At 40.5% G+C, this 24311-nt stretch overlaps 1 protein-coding gene across 4 annotated transcripts in view; it reads right to left on the bottom strand.

Moving 5' to 3' along the window:
• Positions 1-7593, bottom strand: part of CELF2 (CUGBP Elav-like family member 2) — a 390551-nt gene extending 382958 nt beyond the window's left edge. For 3 of the 4 annotated variants that reach the window (XM_068400889.1, XM_068400888.1, XM_068400891.1), the window contains exon 1: positions 7269-7451. In XM_068400889.1, coding sequence (XP_068256990.1) covers positions 7269-7321 — 53 coding nt within the window. In that variant the 5' untranslated portion in view covers positions 7322-7451. Of the gene's footprint in view, positions 1-7268; positions 7452-7560 lie in introns of those variants that run through there. The other variant, XM_068400894.1, reaches the window with a different exon arrangement.
• Between the last annotated feature and the right edge of the window lie 16718 nt (positions 7594-24311).

Genomic DNA, 24311 nt, shown 5'->3' with positions numbered 1-24311 from the left:
ACTGCTCCAAAAAGCTACCGCATGTCCCAAAACATGGATGCAAGAAAAATTTACACGTAAAAAGAGCCCTTTCAGTGCATTGCTTTGTTAGCATAGATGCAACCAGCGTATCAAACCACAGAACTTCTTTGCTGCAAGGGGCTGTGGGATCAAAGTTAAAACTGCAAAACTAGTCAGATAAATTCATGGAGGAAGTATTCATCAAGAAAAAGACATCACTGCTGGCATAGAAACTCCCTGAACTGCAATTCACTGGTGGCTGGGAGAGTGTTACTACACGCTTACCGTCACAGACTCTTGCTAGGCATCTGTGTTGCTGGTGCAGTAATTTTATATTATGTTTTAGGGGTTAGGGCATTTTAAACAATTAGGCAAAGGAACATAGCAGCAATAGTAAGTAAACCTCTTTGTGAGAGAGCATTCATTTGAATTGGATGGTTAAATCCCCCATAAAGCACCTGGAAGATATAACAACTCATGTCCAAATGAACAAGATGTAATAAGCTTGTATACAGGCTTGATATGAAAAGTGGATTGTTTTTAGTAAAACAGAGGAGAATAACCTCTTATTGAAAAGACCGATATTGAATTTTAATCAGGGGAAAATAAAGACACAAGAATAAATCTGCACAGGCTTAGAGAAGGACTAGATGACTTTCTCCACCATCAACAATAGATGCAGGAGTGTGTTACATCCTAATCTGCTATTTTCTGTTATCTTTACTTTTTCAATCACCCTATATATCCTGCCTTTTTAAGAAAAATGCCCAACCAAGAAAACCTGCCAGTATTGTCCTCTACAAAGTGCAGAGGAAGCACAGACACAAAAGATGAAAAAGTGATTGAAAGCTCACACTTTAATAACTTAAAGTTATTAAATGACTTAAGTCATTGCTAGGCCACTCTCCATCATCTTTACTAAGTCGTGGGCAACGGGAGAGGTGCCTGAGGACTGGAGGAAAGCGAATGTCACTCCAGTCTTCAAAAAGGGCAAGAAGGAGGACCCGGGTAACTATAGACCGGTCAGCCTCACCTCCATCCCCGGAAAGGTGATGGAGCAACTTGTTCTTGGTGCTGTCTCTAGGCACATCAAGGATAGGGGGATCATTAGGGGCACTCAGCATGGCTTCACCAAGGGGAAGTCATGCTCAACCAACTTGATAGCCTTTTATGAGGACATAACCCGGTGGATAGATGATGGTAAAGCTGTGGATGTGGTCTATCTCGATTTCAGTAAAGCGTTTGACACGGTCTCCCACAGCATCCTCGCAGCTAAACTGAGGAAGTGTGGTCTGGATGATCGGGTAGTGAGGTGGATTGTGAACTGGCTTAAGGAAAGAAGCCAGAGAGTGGTGGTCAATGGAACAGAGTCCAGTTGGAGGTCTGTGTCTAGCGGAGTCCCTCAAGGGTCGGTACTGGGACCAGTACTATTCAATATATTCATTAATGACTTGGATGAGGGAATAGAGTGCACTGTCAGCAAGTTCACTGATGACACAAAACTGGGAGGAGTGGCTGACACAACGGAAGGCTGCGCAGCCATTCAGAGAGACCTGGACAGGCTGGAGAGTTGGGCGGGGAGAAATTTAATGAAATATAACAAGGGCAAGTGTAGAGTCCTGCATCTGGGCAAGAACAACCCCATGTACCAGTACAAGTTGGGGGCAGACCTGTTGGAGACCAACGTAGGGGAAAGGTACTTGGGGGTCCTAGTGGACAACAGGATGACCATGAGCCAGCAGTGTGCCCTTGTGGCCAAGAAGGCCAATGGCATCCTGGGCTGTATTAGAAGGGGTGTGGTTAGCAGGTCAAGAGAGGTTCTCCTCCCCCTCTACTCTGCCCTGGTGAGGCCGCATCTGGAGTATCGTGTCCAGTTCTGGGCCCCTCAGTTCAAGAAGGACAGGGAACTGCTAGAGAGAGTCCAGCGCAGAGCCACGAAGATGATTAAGGGAGTGGAACATCTCCCTTATGAGGAGAGGCTGAGGGAGCTGGGTCTCTTTAGCTTAGAGAAGAGGAGACTGAGGGGTGACCTCATTAATGTTTATAAATATGTAAAGGGCAAGTGTCATGAGGATGGAGTCAGGCTCTTCTCAGTGACATCCCTTGACAGGACAAGGGGCAATGGGTGCAAGCTGGAACACAGGAGGTTCCACATAAATATGAGGAAAAACTTCTTTATGGTGAGGGTGACTGAACACTGGAACAGGCTGCCCAGAGAGGTTGTGGAGTCTCCTTCTCTGGAGACATTCAAAACCCGCCTGGACGCGTTCCTGTGTGATATGATCTAGGGGATCCTGCTCCGGCAGGGGGATTGGACTAGATGATCTTTTGAGGTCCCTTCCAATCCCTAACATTCTGTGATTCTGTGTAATATAGTTGGCCCTAATTTTTCATCCCAATATTACTCACTTGAGTGATTGTAGAGTTACACATTCAAACTGAAAGTGGAGGAATCCAGACTATGCTTTGCTGCTCATATTTTACATATCAGAGCTTAGTAACAACCATCATCTCCCGGTGATTCCCATCTGTGTCTGTCACAACTTGGGACTTATGTCACCCTCACTAACATCCCTTTCAGTGCCACCTCTGACATGATCTGTATTTTTGGAGGGGTTAACTGAAAAAACATTTCTCAAATGTGTTTTTAGTTATTACAAGATACACACACCCTCTTTTCACACGTATTTATTTTTTTTAAAGCAAGCACATTGTGGCAGTTATGAAGGAATTTGTATTCTCCACTGACATCTGAAATTCCATTAACTGTATTTCATGGTGACATGGAGTCCAGCATTATGTCCCTGGGCCAAACCTTCAGGGCTTGTTTTCTTTTGTTTTCTAGTCGTGGGTGGAGACAACATTTTTCAGGTCCTCAGAGTAAAGCAAATGTGAAATAATATTTTTTTTAACCCCTTTTCTGAACAGTAGTTCTGTGTTGGGGGTCCATGCACTTAACTGGTCTGTTCAGATACTGAATACAATACAGGATGCCTTATCTTAAGCTTTTCTAAGAGGGAAAGGCAAAAGCCAAAGCAGGAGCAAGACACATCACTACAGTCATCTCGGTTTATTGTTATGTACCAACAACCAGATTTGAGCCGTTGTGTGTACTTTCCTCCTCCCTTCCCCAATTTAAACACCTTGAAGCTATTTAACTCATCTTAATTCACAGGCAGTCACAGGAGCAGGGTGTGGTGATAGGACTATATGCCCAAAATAGCTCATAACACAAACACCAACAAGGCTGAAAGTGCTCCTCCTGGACTAACTTGCCAAGCATGAAAAACACTTCTTTCCTGAAAAGCCAAACCATTTACAGGCTGTTTGGATGGTGTGCATGGTGGGAAAGGCATTTTGGAGAGAATATTTGAATTGGTACAACCGGCTGACACATGACGTGTTCCAAACAAGATGTTCCCAACTCCACTAGCCAAGTTGTATGGGCCAGTTCAGTAAGACTTTTGAAATTCAGGTCATCTGTATGCAGAGTGGTACAGAAAGATTCGCTGCTTCACAGACTGTAAATTGACTGCTCACCTGAGTGAAAACTCCTATTCTTTGCTCGGATTTCACCTTGAGGTTGCGAAGTCAAGTTAAAAACAACTTATTTTTCCTAGCAATAAGGCATAGAAAGGTCACATACTTCAGACAGGAATGCAAAGGGGTAGAAGGTCTTCCCTGTATAGGTAACTCATGTGATTTATAGTGCTGCTTTTAGCCTTGTTGGAGGCAAATTAAGGGAGAAAAGCAACAGAGGAGATGTGCCCTCGAGGGATTTTTTTTTTCTCCTTTTTGTGCCTCTCCTTGCCAGGCTACTGCTTTGCTTTTGCTGTTGTAGGGGCCCAGAGCACCGGCTCTGGCTTCAGAAACAGCAACCAAACAGCAACCAAAGCTGTTCCTGTCACGTATGAGGAACTAAACCACATTTTTGTACAGGGAAAGTTTTGAACAGGGATTAGAGACATCTCTGGAGTCACAGCAGTTGATCTCAGTCTCATGCACTAGCGGGGCTAGATCCCAACTCCTGTATAATTCTGGAGACAGGTAAATGGGATTTCTACATCAGAGGAGGGCTGGGTGAGCACCCACCATTTGCTGGTAAAGCTCTGAAGGATTTTAAAAAGGCCTGAAGTTTTGCCAATCTCTCCTGGCTCCAAGCACTACAACAGAGATGGCACTTATTCTGGTCTCACTATGAAAAGTGAGAAGGCATCTATAAGGGAAGGTCAGGCAGCAGTGTGTTAATGTCAAAGCATAGATGTTTTGCTGGTAGCTTATCTGAAAAGAGACAACAGGAGGGTAAAAAAAATAAATCCGGGAGCTCTCACAGGTTTACTTTCCAATAACTTTAATATTCAGATCACTATCAAGAAATCCAGTGAAAGAAAATAGTTTCTGAAGTGGGTTTTGTTCTGCACATTGAACCGTGTTTAGAGCCCCTGAGTTCCTCCTCGCTTGCAACGTGAAGCCAGTGGGTGCTGAGTATTGCAGCTCTCACTGTCCTACCCCAGGCAGACACAACGCAAGAGGGATGTAATATTATATGCACACATCATATTGCCATGTATTTATTTTAATACCTCTGCTAGCTCTCCCAGGCCTGCTGGGTGAACTCCAGCAAAATCCCCTGCCATCCTCCAGCACCACCTCTCCCATCCATTAGCTTCCACCACCAGCCACAGCCTCATCTGTTGTTATATTTTACCTTTTCCTTTATTATTATCTTTATTCAGAGGGCAGCGAATGTGCTTCCAGGGAATTTGGGGAGGAAGGCAGAGGAACCAGAGCTCAGCTGAGATGGGGGTAGCCAGCACCAAGGCAGCCCATAGCTGCTTTGAGCCGCTGGGAATTATCAAGCCCCAACGCAATTATCCTCCCCCCCCCCCGATCTGCATCCTTCAGTCTTTTCCCAGCTAAGGAGGTCTCAAACTGTGAGTGAGTCACAGAACAAATTATAGGGGGTGCCCAAGGAAACCTTAATTGAGAATTTGCCACCATAGGACACGACTCTCAAGCTGATCGCAGCATTTGCTACTGCATTTTATCTGGATCTTAAAGAATTGCTTTGTGCCACCTAAGAGAAACACAGAAACACTCCTTTATTTTTTATAAATATTAGCTACAGGCTCCCTTGATAGACAGAGAGGAGACACTAAAAACGGTAAATTCAGAAGCATCAAACAGGCTGGAAATTGGCCCGCAGAAGAGGAACTAAAATTTATAAGAAAAGTTAGAAGTGGCATTACAATTTTACAAGTTGCAAGCCATATGAGCTGCATGTTGACTTCTACCTCTTTTTTGGTTTTGGACTATCAGTGATCATTTCACTCACATTACATACCGCCTTTTCCCACCTCTTAACGCTCTGCATCCTGCAGTTGATCTGCCCAATGTCACGTCTGTACAGAGTTGCTGCTGTAATCATACACAGTAACTACACAAAGAAATGTCTGGTAAAATTGACTTAATCACGTCTTTGACCTACTCTGTGTCCATACAGCTCTAATCTCCAGATTCACACACAAAGTTGGGAAACTTCAGTCATGCTGTAGGGAAAAAAAATGTCAGGGAGGTATTTCTTCTACAGTCATGTAAACACATCATTTTTATAAGAAAACAGGATTATTTGAGAGGGCAACAGTCTCTCCTCCTTAAATCTTTTTGACTTTCAAGTCCTCTGTGTCATCCCTCAACTCAGCAAAACCCAGGTGTCACCTGACTTGACTAGCAGAGGAATCAGAAGTAGAGCTAGATAAACTTTTAAGATAATTCCTAGGATAGCTTTTTTGGAGCACACACAGGCATGGAGCTCTGCAAAAGCACTTTCTCGGCATTCATTGGTGATGACTCACAGAAGTCACCCCAGCTCTGGTCCATAGGGTGACCACCGGCCCCAGATGCCAAACACAGCCCTGCACTTCACCATCCTGCACGACACCACCTGTGAGCTAACATCCACACTGAAGTTTTCAAAGTCAAATAGAAACTCATCATTCTGTGCTGACAGTCCTAAATAACTTTAGAAAAAAAAACAAACCACAAAAAAAACTTGCAATAAGACCGCTGTACCGAGTCTCATACCACAGACAAGGATAAAAGATCTTAGTCCAAATTCTTACACATAGGCTCAAAAGATGGTCAGAGCAATTTAAACTTCTGAAAAAAGAAAGGTCAATGCTCTGCGAATATAAGGAAAAAAAACCCTAGTCATGTATGTAGACTTTATAGTTTGACTTTTGAAGGGTTGGTTTTCCTCTTTCAGCTCGGGACACATTAAGTTCTTTTAAAGATCGTAGCAAGAAGCTCAAGTATACTTTAAAATAATATTATTATTATGTATATAATAATGTCACAATTCACACACCCCCTTAAAATCCCTGTAATTTACTCCCTTAAAAAATAATAAAAATACAGTATTAGATGCAGGTTAATGTTTTGCTTAAGAGCTGAGGGAAATAAACTTTACATTTAACTAATTGTCTGATTTCACCATCCACATTCCCAGATGGTTCCAATGTTTTACTGAAGTTTCTGCAAACCATCTGCAAACTTTTTACATGTCTGGATTCTCAACAGGCAAAACCAGGCACTTATAGCAGCATTAAACATGGACATTTAACACTGTGAAGCTTTAATATCTTCAGCAGGCATTAACAGTGATTTTTTTTCCCTCTTATCCTTCTTTTTAGCAGTTCAAGTTACCATTTTTCACCATTCAAAGAAAACAAATCGCAGTGCTGAAGATAAAAATCAGTAGCAACTTCTAAGTATCAAACACATGCCTTAGAGGAACAACAAACTGGAAGCTTCAACTACAAAACGAAACAAGCACATTTGTCCCCCTTCCTTCCCCCAAGACTATTTTCTCCTTCTTGATCAACTTTCACGCTGGTTTTTTGCCCCGCTGAAGTTTCCCACCCATTCCCCTGCAGAACACAGCGAGGAAAGCACAGAGTTAATCCTGCAGTTTCAACTGGTGTGAGCCTTTACTATTAACTTGAATTTACGGAGCAATCGCTCCTTAAAGAAAAGGAAAAAAAAAATCCTCACTGCACTGTAACACTAAGAAGCATATTTAAAAAATCTCCCTCGGGTCTCTCTAAACATCTGCTTAAAGCTTTGCGGTATCTTAAAAGGGCTCTAATTACCAGAAACTCCTCTCTTACTGAAGCCCAGGGCTCACATTTCGATTGTAACTCAAGCTCCGGTTAATTTAGGGCTACACCAAAAATGCCTGTACCAAACAGAAGAAAATATAGGCCTACCTTAAAACTTTCCAGCTTTTCAGAGGATCCAAGTCAGAGATTATAGACACCATTGTAGTAATAATAACAATAAAATATATATATATTTTAAAAAAAAAAGACCAAAACCACGGCAGGGAAGCCTAAGCACAAAAGCAGCAAGTACTCTACTCAGTGTGGGAATGACAACAAACCCAGCACAGCTCTTCCTCCTTCTCAAGCTGATAAGCACTTGTCCCAGCTTCTCTCCACCCCCAAAATCAATCTCGTGCTATATTGCTTCACAGTCCCAGTTTCATTTCTTCAGCACTACCTTTTAAAGCCCTTGTAATCTGCTCCAACTGATCAAATTTGACCTTTTTGTAGCCCACTTTATTCCAAGCACAGCCCTCAGTTAAATCTCTCTTTATTAACACCGTCCTTCTTGGCTTTCTTTTGGAACAAACACAGCTCAAGCTTGAAGCCTCCAGTCTTTGCCAGCAATCACTTACAGATTACTGCAAGCTGCAGTCTTCTCCTTTTGGGTATTTTCTTCTGCCTCTGAGGTTTGCTTTCATATTATTTTCTGAAGGTTGTTGGGGGTCTCCTTTTCCCTATTCTGTGCAGGTGGGAGTTTGACACTTTTAAAGGAGGGACTTTCTAATGCAACTCCTCTCCCGCCCTTCCCTCCTCCCCTTACCCCTCACCCTCATATAGACAAACACACACGTTACAAACAGTTTACAATCTTTTGAATACAGAATCATCTTTCTCCCCCCTTTATTTTTTTTTTAACGCTATTAGACTTGATAGACTTGTAAACTGAACTGTGACTGAAAGCAGTCTGATTTATAGCAAGACTGCTATTATGGTGAATAATAAAAAGCCTAATAATGCAAAGACAGATGTAACCCTTTGGATGTTTGAAAGGGGAAAAGGTGTCTATATAATTCCATTAAATCAATTTCTTCTTTTTGTTGCTACTTAAAAAATAAATAGTAAAGCATCTTCCAGATCACTATGGTGATCTGAAAAGTTGTGTAACTGCTGGTAGTGTATGTTTATTTAGGAAAATCTAGATGATTGGCTTCTATTGTGTTTCTGTAACACTTTTTGACATTGATTTACCTGCATTTAAATATTTCTCTTTTGCATTGTTTTTTTTCCCCTCTAAATGTTTTCCATTCATCCTGTGAATGACTGTACTCTCTCCTTGAGCTCCACCGATTCCTTGGGAGTTCTGGAAATTCCCAAATTAAAATTCTTGGGGGGGGGGGGAAGGAAGCAGAACTACCCCAAATGACAGATACTTCCACTTTGCTATTTATACAACAGGCATATGCGCCTTGTTTCTCTCTGCCACCAGTTCTCAAAAAAAAAAAAAAAAGTTAAGATCAACCCTTGTATGTTAAAAAGAAGCAGTAATATGATGGTCTCTATGTGTGACATCACACACTCATGGAAGCATAGTAAAGGGTATAATAAGGCATAATAAACTTTTGAGCCTCGTTTAAGTCTTCCACCACCTCCTCCTTCGGTGAGATAAAACTCGAACTGTTTTCAGAGCTCCCTTGTACGCTGTAGTCTGGTTTTGGGCAGCCTGAACTTCCCCTTGCTGGTGTCCCTATGGTACAAAGACAGCACAGTCTGCCCTTGCCAGAAGGTGACACTGAGGTTTTCCACTGCCCCAAAAAGATTTTGTGACCATTTTGTCTGCCAAACAGAAGCCAGGAGATAGTGGTCAGATAGAAACAATCGGTTTTAAACTGCCTAGATACAAAACGCCTCCTTTGTTGAAAGACCAGCGCATCATTGGCCCCTGGTTTAGGAGAAATGTATGCTGAGTCCTCTCCTGCCTCTTTTTACACCCCTCAGCCCGGTGAAGCTCCTGGCTCAGCATGTGAGGCCATATTATTGGAACAGTTTAGCAAGTCAGGCACCAAGTTCAGACATCTGGATTTTACATTTTTCCCTGGGCAACAGCTCCTATATCTTTGCTTTATCTCCAAGAGGTGTAACAAGGATAAACACATCAGAGACTGCTGATGGTGAGATTGCAGGTGGAGATCTGGGGGAGGAGGGTGGAGGACAGCTGGGGGTTACAGATGTTCCACCTTTCTCTTAATGCCAGTGTGGTACAGGGTCCTTCTCACCTGATACACACATACCTTTGAGCACTTCTTCATAGATAAGTGTTGTATCCACTTCTGGAGACTTTGGAGCCATACATTCATTTACCTACAGGAGGTGAGTTAGATACTTGCCACAGAAAATGAAATTCGATTGCTGTGTGTCATATGTTTCTTTGTGGAGCTGAAGAAACCTTCAATTTTAGTGTGGTAAGCAATTAAAAAGAGATTGGCCAGTGTCTCTTCCTTTCTTCCCAAAAGTTTGTAAACCACCATTACACAGGTTAATCTCTCACTTGAGGCTGGAGAGGATATAAGTGGCTACAGTACACTGCCTTTTCTCTTTCCTTTCTAACTTATTGTCACATTTGCTTGTTTTAGAGCTATATTCGTGTATTTTCCCATGTAAACTCACTGAATATTTCATATTGATCAGGCTCAAAGTAAGAAACGCTTCAAGCTTAATCTGCAAATAAATAAATTCAAAATACCCTGTCCTATCATGTCCAGATGGAGATCAGTGACAAGTGGTGTCCCTCAGGGGTCCGTATAGGGACAGATATTGTTTAATATCTTCATCAATGACATAGACTGTGGGATCGAGTGCACCCCCACCAAGTTTGCAGATGACACCAAGCTGAGTGGTGTGATTGTCATGCCTGAGGAATGGAATGCCATCCATACTGGGACCTGGATAACCTCAAGAAGTGGGTCCATATGAACCTCATGAGGTTCAGCAAGGCCAAGTACAAGGTCCTGCACTTGGGTCAGGGCAATCCCTGGTATCAGTACAGGCTGGGGGATGAAGAGATTGAGTGCAGCCCTGCAGAGAAGGACTTGGGGGTACTGGTGGATGAAAAGCTGGACATGAGCCAGCAATGTGTGCTCATAGCCCAGGAAGCCAACCGTATCCTGGGCTGCATCACAAGAAGTGTGTCCAGCAGGTCGAGGGAGGTGATTCTGCCCTTCTACTCCACTCTCGTGAGACCCCACCTGCAGTGCGGCATCCAGCTCTGGAGTCCTCAGCACAGGAAAGTCACGGACCTGTTGGAGTGGGTCCAGAGGAGGGCCACAAAAATGATCAAAGAGATGGAACACCTCACCTATGAAAAAAGGCTGAGACAGTTGGGAGTTGTTCAGTGTGAAGAAGAGAAGACTCCAGGGAGACCTTATGGTGGCCTTTCAGTACTTAAAGGGGGCCTATAAGAAAGATGGGGACAAACTTTTAGCACGGGCTGTTGCAAAAGAACAAGAGGTAATGGTTTTAAATTAAAAAAGGATAGATTCAGACTAGATATAAGGAACATTTTTTTACAATGAGGGTGGTGAAACACTGGAACAGGTTGCCCAGAAAGGTGGTAGATGCCCCATCCCTGGAAACATTCAAGGTCGGGTTGGATGTGGCTCTGAGCAACCTGATCTAGTTGAAGATGTCCCTGCTCACTGCAGGGCGGTTGGACTAGATGACGTTTAAAGGTCCCTTCCAACCCTTAATATTATATGATTCTATGTCCCCTTGACAAGCCCAGTTTGAGTCCTTGTCACATCCTATCCATCCGCTGTTGCACATCAAGATGAGAAAGAGGCAATGATGCTTTGCCTTTATACTCCACTTCGGGATCTAACTGGTTTCAGTTTCTGTATGGGTCAGGAGTGAATGAGAGCTACAAGGTGAGAGACCTTTACATTGAGTTTGGATGCTCCTATATCCCTAGATTTCAAGGACTAGAAACACGAGGTGGAGGACCACAACTTCTGTTGGTGTAGATGGAGAAACCAAGGCCAAGAGAAACAACGTAGCCTGTCCCACACTTCAGGTCAGCACCAAACCAGCCCAGAGTTCCACTGCACCAAGATGCTGAGCATCTCTTACTCCCTTCATCCAGAAATTCCACAAACTATCTCAATTTCAAGATTTTTATCTCTAAAACAAGTATATTTTATATTTTCCACAGACACATTTTTCACTGCCTTCCCACAGAAAACACTCCATTATTTCCTCCAACATATTCGCATGAAAACTGTACCATAGGAGTAAAGATTTTTACTCCTTTCCCATTTGCAGTTATTTATAGTTATTTTTATTATTTTCACCTTAAACTTTTCAGGTCTGGAAAGAAAGCCAGGTCTCCGTTTTGCTGGACGTGGCTGGCATTTTGCCAGCTTTTCCTACAACACTGAAGAAAGCAACTATAAGCTTTCTAAAAATAAAACTAGAAGATTAAGTTTAGCACAGACAAACTTGTGACAGGCAATGGATTTTCCAAAACAACCTCACGTTTTTCATACAGCATGTAGCTATAGTTGGAGAAAACAAATAAAACAGAATCAGAAACCCATTGTAAAATTATTTTAACTCTTGTGCTTGGATAGCGACACTCCCGCCCATCTTTTAGCTAAAATGTTTTTTCTGTTGTGGTTAAGGACTTTGTCTTCAAAACTGTTATTTTTATGCTTTAAGTGAAGAAATTTCCTATGATCTTTAGATTGTTTGCCAAGAAACAGCCAGCACATCTGTGAAATATTACTTAAGCATATTTATTACAGTTAGCCAGAAGGCAACAACCCCGAAATTTTCCTCTACCTGCTGAACTCCAGCCTATTGTATAACTTGGGTCTTTCATGCCATAACATGACCCACCAGTGAGAGCTTAGCAGTTCTCGGTTAATATGATAAAGAAGTATAAGCTTTCCGAGATTTTGAGTCATGTTAAAGTAAATATATACATATACTTTTGAAAACAGTATTCGTATATACACACACATGCACAAAAGGATCTCTAAGCAATGTCATCATTGTTAGTTTAGACAGCTGTGGAGTCAAAAAAGTTCCAGATCAGCTAGCTACAAACATTTGAAGGTCAAGTACAGGACAAAGCATTTAAAAAAGCATAAGCAATGATGGCTACTGAGCATTAGAAAGATGATTTTATGTAATGAGATTTTTTTTTCCCTAGCTGTTTCTTTATCAGAAACCTATTGGACTAAGGACTTCATAGTGTTGGGCAGGAAAATAAACCAAGTATAGTAAGCAATTTGGATTGGTTATTTAATCTTCTTTCAAGGGTGTTCTCTCATTCAAAATATTTTACGAGCCAAGGAAGGTCTGCCAAAGCACTACTTTTAGTCAGGATGCCCAACAGCCTGGTTATCAGGCAATAGTAGGGAAATAAATAACCTTCTAACATCTTCCCGACACATCTTTTCCATTGCTCTTTCATACAAAGCAATATTAAGTTATTTGAACGAAATCCTGGTCTTTTACCAGGAAAACCTCACTCTCCCTAGGGACCCTGTTGTTAAACAAAAGCTTATCTATTAAAGAGTGGCCTCCAGCTCCAGGGCTGCTGTTGTGGGCTGATAAAGGCTCTTCTCCAGGCTGTCTCATGCTGTCCCTCCCCGCCATCGTTGCCACCCCCCTGCCTCTCCTCCCAGCGCTTAATGCCTCGCCTTTTAAGCAATGGAGTGACTAATTGAAAATGCATTCCAATGCTTTACAAGCAGCTTTTCCTTTCCTGCTGACCAGCCAAATGTTTTAAAGTTGGCAAGATGCTGTTTTAACTTGGGAACTCGGGCACTTGTTCATGGCCAAGATGTGTGAAAAAAGTCTGGCTGAATTCAATAATTCTGTTGGAAAAAAACATTAAAAATCTCACTTCTAGTACTGGTATGAGTAAATCCAAATATTACAAATCTTTAAAGCAAGTCCATTCTCTCTCGATGAAATACATGATCCGGGAGACACAAAATTGTAAGTCCTAAGTTTAAGAAATGCACAAAGTCGTGCACCGGTGCTTGAACACAACCAGAGAAACAGCAGTTATAAGCAGGCATAAATCCAAACGACAATTACCCTTTGGGAAAGAGTACTGTAACCAAAACACCCTAGAGACAGTCAGTAATCGCTGATTCACAGCCGGTCAATGGCCAACCAGTCTGGGATTCAGCACATCTTATCACACACAGCAACTCAGAAGTTGGCTTCATCCAGCAGCTGCAGAGATTTGAGGGGTTTGTTTCTTTGCTAAACAGCAGGCCTGATTGTACAAAGCCTGCACTTTAACAGTTAATCATTAATCTTAAATTACATAAATGTGTCTCATAGTTATCGACTTCTCACTTTTATGAAGTCTATAGAGACAAACTTTCAAGAGATGGTATTTTTTAATACGGATTGTGATTTTAATGGATTTTCAAGTACTTTCAGGTTTTGCTCATGACAACTGCTACAATGAAAAGCCTTATGAACAAAGATGTGTTTTGTGCCTATTCATCTAGCAGAAAATGACTATTACGGCATATTTTGTTATGGGAGAAATGCTTTCCAGCCTCTCTGAAGAGACAGTCTTCCCCGAACTAATTGTTTTTAAGGTGTTCGTAGTTTACTTTAAACAGCATATGAGCCAAACATTTACATCCTGTGCTAAATTTCTCTTTATTGGCTAGCAGGAGGGTTTCTTCATTCTGCAGTGTTGGCAGAGAGAGGACACATCTGTAGTCCGAGGCAGGGCTTGCCCTTCCTAACCCAAAGAAAAGAATGAAAGAAAAGAAAAGCTCCTTGTATTTGCCAGACATGTTCAAAAAGAGCTACTTGCACACCCCAATCTGCTTCTTTCATTCCATTCCATTCGGGAGAGTCATGGGTCAAATTTGGTAGAGAGGAAAATAGCAGCCGTTAACTGTTCCAGCGCCACAGCAGACTGAAAAACCAAAGCTGACACTGTCTTGTCTTCTCATTTCCATTCTTCTGGTGTCAGGTCATACACTGAACATCAAGAGGTCCTTTATGAGTCCTTATGAAAAAGTTATTGTTCAGGCTGCCTCCATAACACAGTCCAGAAAATAAAAACTTTGGTAATGACTTTAATAAGTGCTTTATTGTGAAGGCCATGTTTTCACATGGGCCACAGCTGCATTTATACAGTCTGAATGCCATCTCATGCAGTGTTGAAGTATAAATCTAAGAGTAATTAGGTTATGCTGAATGCATGCTGTAAAATGTTTAGGAAATGATTTCCAAAGAGACAAAAGAAAATTAGTGGCTCCCTATCCATATGTGTCTTTAATAGACTCTTCAAATATTTACCTCTGGTTTTCTATCCATCACAGAAGTCCAGAGAACAGGATGATTATTGCTAAGGGACTCGATGGAGATACTCAGTTAATTCCTCTTAGTCTTTCTTCTTGACATTGAGAAAACTATTTTTTTATGTGCCCTACTTTCCCATCTGGGAGGGACAGATACCACCCTAGCAATCTACAGAGCAGAACACTAGGAACTTAGTAGAAGACACAAAAATTGGCAGCTTTGTGAAATACCCTCCTTTCCAAGATTGTTTTAAGTCTAACTAACTCAGCTGAAATATTGGTTCGTCATTCAGTGTAAAAGAACATGATCTGTTGAGACAGATGGTTTCTACCATTTCAAAAATTTAAGAGTTGCTATAGCAAAGCAAGGAACTTCTGAAACTTTAAAAAATGGTTGCCTATACCATACCCTTTAAAATGAAAAGAATTTAAAAGCTCCGAAGTCCTAGAGGGAAAGAAGGGGAAAATAGCAAAAGGGAATAACTGTGAAATTAAGAAAATCGTGAAATAAATCTTCCATTTCTGAAATTCATCTTTATGAAACTACATTCAGGCACATGATTTTGAAAGTACCAACCACAAACACTTACCTTGTACAGGGAGCTTATGTCCTTTAAACAGAGAGACACAAGGTCCCCATGACAATGTGCTTTGCTATTGACCTAAAGATGATGACATGCAAGTAGGGAAAGAGAAAATGCTTTAGATGCCAGAGCAATCACATACGTATTTCATATAAAGGCATGGAGAAGCATCCTTTTAGCCTGTGTATGAATAGCCTGTGTATAAACTGCACCAGCACAGGTTGAGTTTATGCATGTCCGACGCTGGTCAGGATTCAAGATTGGCTGGACTCACTGGAGATAACACTGTTTCATCTTCCCTTCCTATTACAAAGGCAGGGAGAGCTGACAAAATGGGAAGACTAATTTTTGCCATAACAGCTGGCAGGAGACTTTTATAGGCACAAAAAACAATTAAGTATCCTGATTTGGGGCATGTAACTCCCCTGGAGCCTTTGTTTAGAAATGCTTATCTGCTTGCATAGGCACAAGCATCTACAAACCCATGCGCAGGTGTGTGTATACCTAAGCAAAGCACCATGGAGAACACTGAAATAAGCTGTTGCTCTCCTGAGAAAAAAAACCCAACACGTTATCCTTGTGAAAAAAAGTGCAGGAGGGAGTTTCATAACAGTATTACTTCATCAATAGAAGGCTGGAATTAAATTCAGTTCTAAAATGCAACTTATCCATATAAAAAGTTCACTATAAAGGTCCTTTTCCTAATTCAGGGGAAATTAGATAAAACTTTTTTCTGCTTGATTATTGACTGCAATCATTTGCCTTTATTATCTAAATAAACTTATTTTATTTGTGAAAAAGAAGTACCATGTTTTTTTCTGTTTCTGATGACTACTCGTTTTAAGAAAAGCATGAAGTAAATGTTCGTTCATTCCCACGTTGGCTATTCCATTACTTCCTACATCTCTTCCTGAAAGTTTTATATCTTTCAAAGCATTAATAGCTACTGTAGCCCAGATTACATTATTTATATACACAGGTCATATTCACACATACAGTTTGTTTATGAGAGATCCTTTCCTTCTGTTCAAAAATATTCAAAATCTCATGTCACATTTTCTTTCTTGCTGACCTCATTTATAAAAGCCCAAGCACTGTAGTGATTTTTCTCCCAGACAAGGCCTAGGCTGTGATTCCAATAAAGACAGGCACAGGTCCCCATGCTGAAAATAAAACATTTTTATTACTTTCTAAACCTCGGGCGTAAACATTCATTGCTTCATCTGACAAAATCCAACCAATAAAGACTGCAAAAAGAGTTAGATTAATAGAACCAGCTTTCTAGAACATTACACTGCCCTCTAGACACTGGATGTCTTGAAAATTGCGTATTGTATTGTTTGGCCCATAGAGGAGCAAGGAAAATATCCTTGTTTTTTCGTTTGGATGGTCAATTTTTATAGCCTCAGCAAATCTGTGCTTCTCTGGAAGCTGCGGGATCTAACACGGGCTGAATACCCCAAGCCTGGATTGGGTTGGTTGCTAATAACTCATAGGGTTAATAACTTACTTTATTTCACAGGTTCCTTGTGTGCCTGGCAAGAAAAGATCAGTAGATCATCCCGTACGGCCTTCTTAGATTTCACTGCTCCCCATGTCTGACAGAATTTTTAGAGAACTGAATTACATTTGTTCCTCATCAGCCAGGAAGGAGTTCAGTCTCTGTCTGAGGAAATCAGGAGGGGAAGATACTGCAGTTTTTATAATAGTTTGTTCACATAATTTATATTTCTCTTGTCCTGGTTTGGCCTAAACCAGGCCAATTTTCCTTTCAGTGATTTTTACTTTCAGCTAAGTCTCTTCTAAGTAACTGAACTTTCTGAAACTAACTGCATGTTTTGCAGACAGTGTCTGCTTCTAGGACTGGTAATGCTCGAAGTTTGTAGTTATCACTGAGGCACCGGTAGGGATGTTATGCAGAAAGGCTCTTGCTGTACTTAGTCTTAGAGAAACCAAGGTCACTGATGAATTCCTCACTGCTTACGAGTGAAGAGCCGAAGGGGGGTCGCACCTGCAGGGAGGAGCGGACGGGGCAGGTGACCCAAAATTGACCAACGAAGGTATTCCATCCCATACACGTCATTCTCAGTATAAAGCTGAGGGATCACAAGGGTCTCACTCTCTTTCTGCTATGACCGGTGTCCCAAGAGGACTCTCTCTGTTTTCCTGCTGCCCTCGATCCCGATCCGTGCGTTCCTGAATCCAGCTCTCGACCGTCGCTAGGCCCAGCCTGGGCCTTCCCGGAGCCTGCCCTGCAGTGCCGGTGGTGACGTGGCTGACTTCAGGGGAGCTCAATCTTGGTTTTATATATATATTTGTATATATTTGTATATATTTGATTATTTCTATTATTATTATTATACTTTTTTTTTCATTATTATAGTTTATTAAAATTGTTTTAACTTTCCAACCCGGAAGTCTCTCTCCCTTTTCCCTTTCCCTTTCCCTTTGGGGGGGCGGGGGGAGGGTTAACAGAGAGCGTCTGCCACAGGTTTAATAGCCGGCCCAGCTTTAAACCGTGACATTCCCTCTTGTAGTTTCTAGCTTGTCTGCAAATAAGAAGTTCTAGCTCCTGCTAATTATTACTTACCTTGTAATTTGCAAAAACTTCTTCCTCTTCAGAAACAGATGCCTAGTCACTTACCAGACTGCTTTTAGATACCCAAACACCTTCCTTTTTCCTTTAGTTTTGTGGGTTTTTTTGTTTGTTTTTTTTTTTTTGATACTAGGTCCTTGAACAGTAAACAAGGGATGCAAAGTAAAGAGCTAGGAGGACTTTTCCATTGCAATGTGATAGAGGAATGAAATGGGTATTTTTGATGGAATTCCTGTTTTTGTCAGTTACGTTCCTATTAGTCAAATATTTTTCAGCCAAATGTTTCGTATCTTTTCTGGTATTTTCCCTTTGTTGGCAGATTGAGCGGCCCGTGGGTGTGTGGGGCACCCCATCTGCCCCTGTTGAACCCGCATAACTTTAACATGGCCATGGTATGGCAAGTAAAATTTCCCTTTCAGTGCAGATTGACTCAGTCCACACATTTAAAATGATCCATTCCCAAGAGATGTTTCTATCTATTTAAATTTTCTATAAATTTGAAACAAATTTCATTATCCTTAGATGATGTAAGCAAGTCATCTTATTACATTTCAAATACAGAACAAAAATATTTATCACCCAGGATCTAGAATAACCTATTGCCCACCTCTGTCTTTCCTGCAGTGCTATTAATGACTTTATTTCCAGCTAGTAATGACCTATACCAAGAGTTTTTGTACAGAAGGTGGTGTGAAACTGTTTTAAAAGAAACTCTTTTAAAAGAGTATGCAGCCCAGTCTAGAGGAGCAATGCCACTTTTTATCCCCACACGTACATGCTGCAAGTTTGCTAGCTCTTGCTGAAGCAAATTCCTACTTCCCAGCTCCCATCTGGCCTCTGTCCTCTGCCATCAGAGGTGACAACCATTTTAGCGAAACCACCTGAACTAATACGTCTGTCATAGTTCAAACTCAAGTCTGAGCAAAATAATTGTTGTGGGAAAGCTGTCTTGATGTGGGCAGCAGGACAGCTTTTGGATACCTGGAATGGAAAAGCAACATGTAAATATTAATATACTACAGATTCTTTAATTTCTGCTCCAACTGCTGTAAAGCTTGGCACAGGACTGGAGAAATAGTAGCAGCAACTTCATCAGCCATTTAATTTGTCACAAAGGAGAACTTTACCAAGATCAATGAAGTGCTGTGGATCATGATTTATTCTGGAGCTCTGCTCAGAGGAGAATAGGGAAGGTGCTCTCCTTTCTGCAAGCACTGCTCATGGATTTATTGAGAACTATCATCTAAAGCTGAGACACGAAATTCAATGTGTAGGGATACTCTTTGAAAGACTGCCAAAGGCTTTAGAAATAAGAACATAAATTGAAGGTGAACAAAACTGCAATTGAAACTATCTCCAGCAAATATAATTAAGAAAATAACCTAGTGAATGAAAAATACATTGGATTTTTAGAAATTATGTCATTTTCAATAATACAAGAAAAGAGTTACTACAGGTAGGAATTCCCAAATTAAAGAGTGGTATAAGAACCACTTTCAAGTAAACAGTCTGTCACAGAGCCAAAAACTGTTACTGCCTTACCAGCAGCAACACCAGTATGTGGCAATAAGTGTTCACAGTCCCCTGAGCTATAGCACTGTTGTTTGCTCCTGGCACACCTTGAGCTTCTACCATTTGGTCCTGACAGCCACCCCCCACCCTCCACTATGCCTTTGGCTTCTCTATTACAACCTTGCATATTTCATAACTTTTAATTTTCCCCTATTTCCCTTTTTTTTCCCTCATTTTCTCTTGCTGTGTCTCTATATATCTATAATTGCTGTCCATACCACTGAGATGGCATAAGCTTTTAGCCAAAGGTGTCCTCTTTGCTCACTGTGGAATTATGATAATCCAATAAACCATGAATAAAGAACTTTCTATTTTCCAATCAGTTTCATTCAGAATTTTTCTCCTTTGGAAAATTATTTCTTTAAAAGCACCAGTATGTATATGACTAGCAGGGATGTACTCAGTTTGCTATACTGAGTGTAATCTTGTCGTAATCAGTCATCCTTAGGCAACCACCGACTTCCAGTCTAGTGACAAATTCATCTTTATCGAATATAACGAAGTTCAGAACAGACTTTGCATTGAGCACAATATCATTCATGTTTGAAACTACATTTTTTAAAAAACCCAAACAAATCATCATTGATATTTTGCTACCAACTGCATGGATACAGTAGACGTGTCTCAGGAACTGAAGTTTTCCATCACACCTCGATCCCCTCCATGCATTACCGAGCGGTGCTTATGGAATAACACATCTTATTCTGAGGTTTGATTTGTGCGTCTTGTTTGAAATAGTTGAGTGGAGACATCTTTACAGCACTATTAGTTACATCATTGATTGTTGTGTACTCAGACTTGTTAACATAGATGCAGGTAGTGGTTTTTGTACAGAGCACTGCCTCTCCTATGATCCTGTGGTCCATGACCTCATGAACTTGCACAGAGCTCCACAGCACCGAGACTCTGGGCATCTCCTATTCAATCCATCCACTAATTCTGCAAATTATCTCAGTTTCAAGTACTTTCCTTATAGCAAGTGTATTTTATGCTTTACAGAAACTCATTTTTTCAGACTCCTCTTTTTGAGTAACCTGGTGCGACCTCATGGCTGGCCCAGTTTTGAGCAGGAGGTTTGACTAGAGATCTCCTGAGGTTCCTTCCAACCCCAGTCATCATATGATCCCAACATCCTCTCCACTCATCTTTTTTTTTTTTCCCATTCCACCCTTTTTAGACTGATTATGGGTAGAGATACTAAATCTGTCTTTCAGCAGGATAACTATATCAGATTTTTCTATATAAATTTCTAGTTCCCGTGATTTTAATTCATAGGACTAGAACTCACAAGGAAGCATAAGAAAACATATTTATTTCATGTTCATTTCTGCACAGGTTCAATTTTGAGTTTGGAATGCCTGGACCTTCACAGTACCCTACTAAACAAGCTAGTTTAAAGCCCTCTTGTCTGCTCCAGCTATTATTTGACTGAAACATTGGTATTGAGCTGTATGGTTCATCAGCTGAGGTCAGGCTGTGCTAAGCACAGACAGACAGCTTTCAGCCAGCCCTGAGCACAGTTACGACCAGCTGTCTAGTGGGGAATGGGGGAGACTGATCGCCAATGTGTCTCAGTCAGGTTGAGTCTTCCACAAACCTCAAAAACTGGCCTTATTCCAACATGCCAAAAGCACTGAAATTTCTACTCTACTGTTGCTGTATCCAGCCAGACCCTTCCCAATGTGCCCTGCCTTTCACTCTCCAGCTTGCCTTACAACTTAGAGCTAACAGGGGAGCAACATCTGCTCCCCTGTATCCTTCCAGGGCTCAAGGAGCAAGAGGTGGTGATGAGTTTATCTAAAAAAAAAAAAAAAAAAAAAGCAGTGGTGTAGGGCACATGTTGGGATCTTCTGAGGATCGTATAGCAGCTGAGGCCCAGGGATCTGGGGGATGAGTCATTTAAGCCAGACACAAACTCTACCCACCACCTCCCCACCTCACATGAAAGGAGAGAGGGTCAGAGCCAGACCATCTGGACAACTCTGTGGGAGCAGAGGCCTGCAGAGAGGACTGGGCCGCCCACAATGCTTAGCAGAAAACAAAGCAAAACAGCTTGCTCTTCAGACCTTCCTTGAACACTCTCATCAACAGCTATCAGCTGATTTTATATCAATAAGCATTTACAATGATTAACCCTTATTTCCACTCTCCAAGTGGGAAAGAAGATTAAACTAAAGAAGAAGAAAATATCATGAAGGAGACGACACTATGGAAAAGATGTTATTATGAGGAGGACGACATTAAATTAAATCTGTGATAGTGTTTCAGAGCCATTGCCGTAGAAGCTAAGAGAAATTTACCACAGAATACGCAGCACTGGTGAGAAAGTGCTATAAGGATTCAGAGTGCTCTACTGTTGTCACACTACCTTACTATATTCACAAAGGGTTTAGAAGTTAAGTTTGAAATGGTAATTCATAGGAGAGGCAACTGAACAAACAGGATAATATATCACCAGAAAATGTAGATTTGCAGAGCTTGTGAATTTCTATGAAAATCCCAAGACAATTTCTTCATTGATCAGGTTTCTATTGCTATACAAATCTTCTCTTGTGCAGATTACTGCAAAGCAGTCAGAATTAACATTTGTTCCTTTATTATTAGACTAGAAAATTTCCAACTCTTATAGCTTCTCCAATTACCACTTTCCATTAGCTCCATTACCCAATCTAACTATTTTTTTCCTAGGATGATTTCAGCATTTTTTCAGTTTTGAATCACCCTGCAATAAAAAATACAATGGAGAGAAATTGGCAATTGTTGTATAGAGTTATGCTATTTATTCAGGAAAGTAGGAGCCTGCCTCATACTAAATATACCCTAAAAAGGCAAAAATTGGCTTAAAATTTCTGTTAATATTACCACACCTGTTACCACAAGAAACAGCATATTCCCCTCAAAAATTGTATTGCCTATGAAGACTGTTAAGGAAAGATTTATTCTAGTTGACCCAGTTAAGATAAAAACTGTTGACTAAAACTACAAAGTACTCTTTTTCTAAAAGAACAAAGCTTAATAAATCATAGAATTTCTGGTATATACTTCCCATATTCGTTTCGAGAAGATGTATGTAAGTAAAGGACTGTTGGTTTCATCAAAATCATGACGTGTACTTAATGAGACCAGCTCTGTTAATTTTACTTTTTGACGTTCTGGCTTTATGAAATGTATATGTATATTTTTTGGAAATCGCAATGGAATGTGACAACCTTCACTGTTTCCTTCTCCTGGATTGTTGCAGAAAGTGGCTGTGTCCACTTATACTGCTGGAAAATGAAATAACCTATGCAAGTAGCTTTGGAATCGCTTGAAGTTCAAAAATTAATGGTAGGAAAATTGCTATACAAATAAAAAATATTTTAATTACCTCTGGAATGATCTCTACTAAAAGGATTTTCAGGTACTAGAAAGCATGAGAGTTTTAAAACAAAGAGAATACAGAGGTCAGGAAAATCATGTTTAGATTAAATGAATCTCATAAGAAGGTATTTATCAGAGAAAACATTAGGGGCTTCATATATAACTAGTTTCCCTTCCAACATACATGTTAAGTTGCAATGTAGAGTGGGTCCCTGCTGTTCACTATACTAAGAAATAAAAGTTCAGATATGTGTCATGATAGAGGCAAATTTCTGTTGTCTCTAATTTGGCAGAAATATAGGAAATGTGGAGGAGATGTAGATAGAACATAAAAGCCTTACTGTGAAGTTGGGCGATGGTACAACTCCAAATCTTAATTGGTTTATTGATTAGCTCTATAAAGATGATGCCTTGTTAACAAAAAGGATATGTTACCCATCCTCTGCCTATTGCAGTGCTGTAGCAATTCCAGCAGGCTTAGTATATAGATTTATATACTTGTGCCTACAGTCCATTTGTGTAAACAAGTAGCTCAGAGGATTTAGCTAACCCCCATCTGGTTACTTTAAAAGCAGAAGTACAAAAACATCAAAGTAACAGAAAAAAAAAATCATTTAAACTGGTCTCCATCTGGCAATTTTAATAATGGAAATGCAAAGTTACAAAATGTGCCAGCTATCCAGGGTTGGTACAAAAAGAAAAAATGTGATTAAAAACATTTTAAAAATTCCTGTACAAGACAGGTTAGCTAAGAGTTTAGCTGAGGTTCAGCTAACTTGAGTATCACAGGAATCTGGGTCACAGTTTAGCATAGCACAGGAAAAACCCTTTTTCTTCTAAATGTTGGGGTTTACAGCAATACATAATTATTGCCTTGTAAACCAACTTGCAAATAACAGCCCTAATGAACATTAGGGCACCTTTCTTCTGGGTTGGAGACTAAGGCTGAACAAGGAGATTTCTAAAATACCTCCTTCTGCAACTGATGATGTGACATTCATTTAAAATTTTAACACTCTTTTACATTCTCAGAAATGTTTTCTTTTGGCTAATATGTTTAGCACCTGAAAGTGTTGATTGCTCAGGAAGGGCCTGATCAAATGCTTATTTGAAAAAAGAAAAGAGAAGAAAACCTCACTAACTACTTTGATTTGAATTCTACAGATCAGACTTGCAAATACTTTTAAGAAACTTGGATGCTGACACCATCAGTGCTGCAACATTTAATGCAATATATTTTATAAGTTAGTCCAAAACCCTTCCACAGCAGGTTTGGAATGATCGTGGTTTGCATTTTTCTTCTTCTTTTTTTTTTTTGTTCTTCCCACTTCTCACTTTTGTTTTGTTTCACTTTGAATACTTCACAGTGTTTGTATTTTGAAAGCTGGCCTATTTTCCCTCACAAAGCAGCAGATTCAGTTTGTGGTATAAATGCTAAATCAGCATGTGTCAAACTTGTTAAACCTTTTTTATGCGAAGCCTTGAAGGACCTGATAAAATAAAGCTGTAAAGATATACATTTTAATAAAACATTATTCATGCACTGTTAGTCCACAAAATATTCTCATGTACTATATAGAAATGAAAAGCAACGTTTCCCTGGCCTAAAGCTAACTTTTTATGACTCCCTTGGTAATTTTTCCATTCTTTAATACTACTTTATTTATTTATTTTACAATAAGCTTTCAGAAAAGGGATGGCATTCTTCTTGACACGTTTGCATGTGCTTCTTTTTTTTGTTTTTTTTTCCCCCTGA

The sequence above is a fragment of the Nyctibius grandis genome, chromosome 5 (genome assembly GCF_013368605.1).
Source record: "Nyctibius grandis isolate bNycGra1 chromosome 5, bNycGra1.pri, whole genome shotgun sequence".
Lineage (NCBI taxonomy): Eukaryota > Metazoa > Chordata > Aves > Nyctibiiformes > Nyctibiidae > Nyctibius > Nyctibius grandis.
Note: the sequence above shows the minus strand (reverse complement) of the source record. Positions and strands in the feature narration are given on the sequence as shown.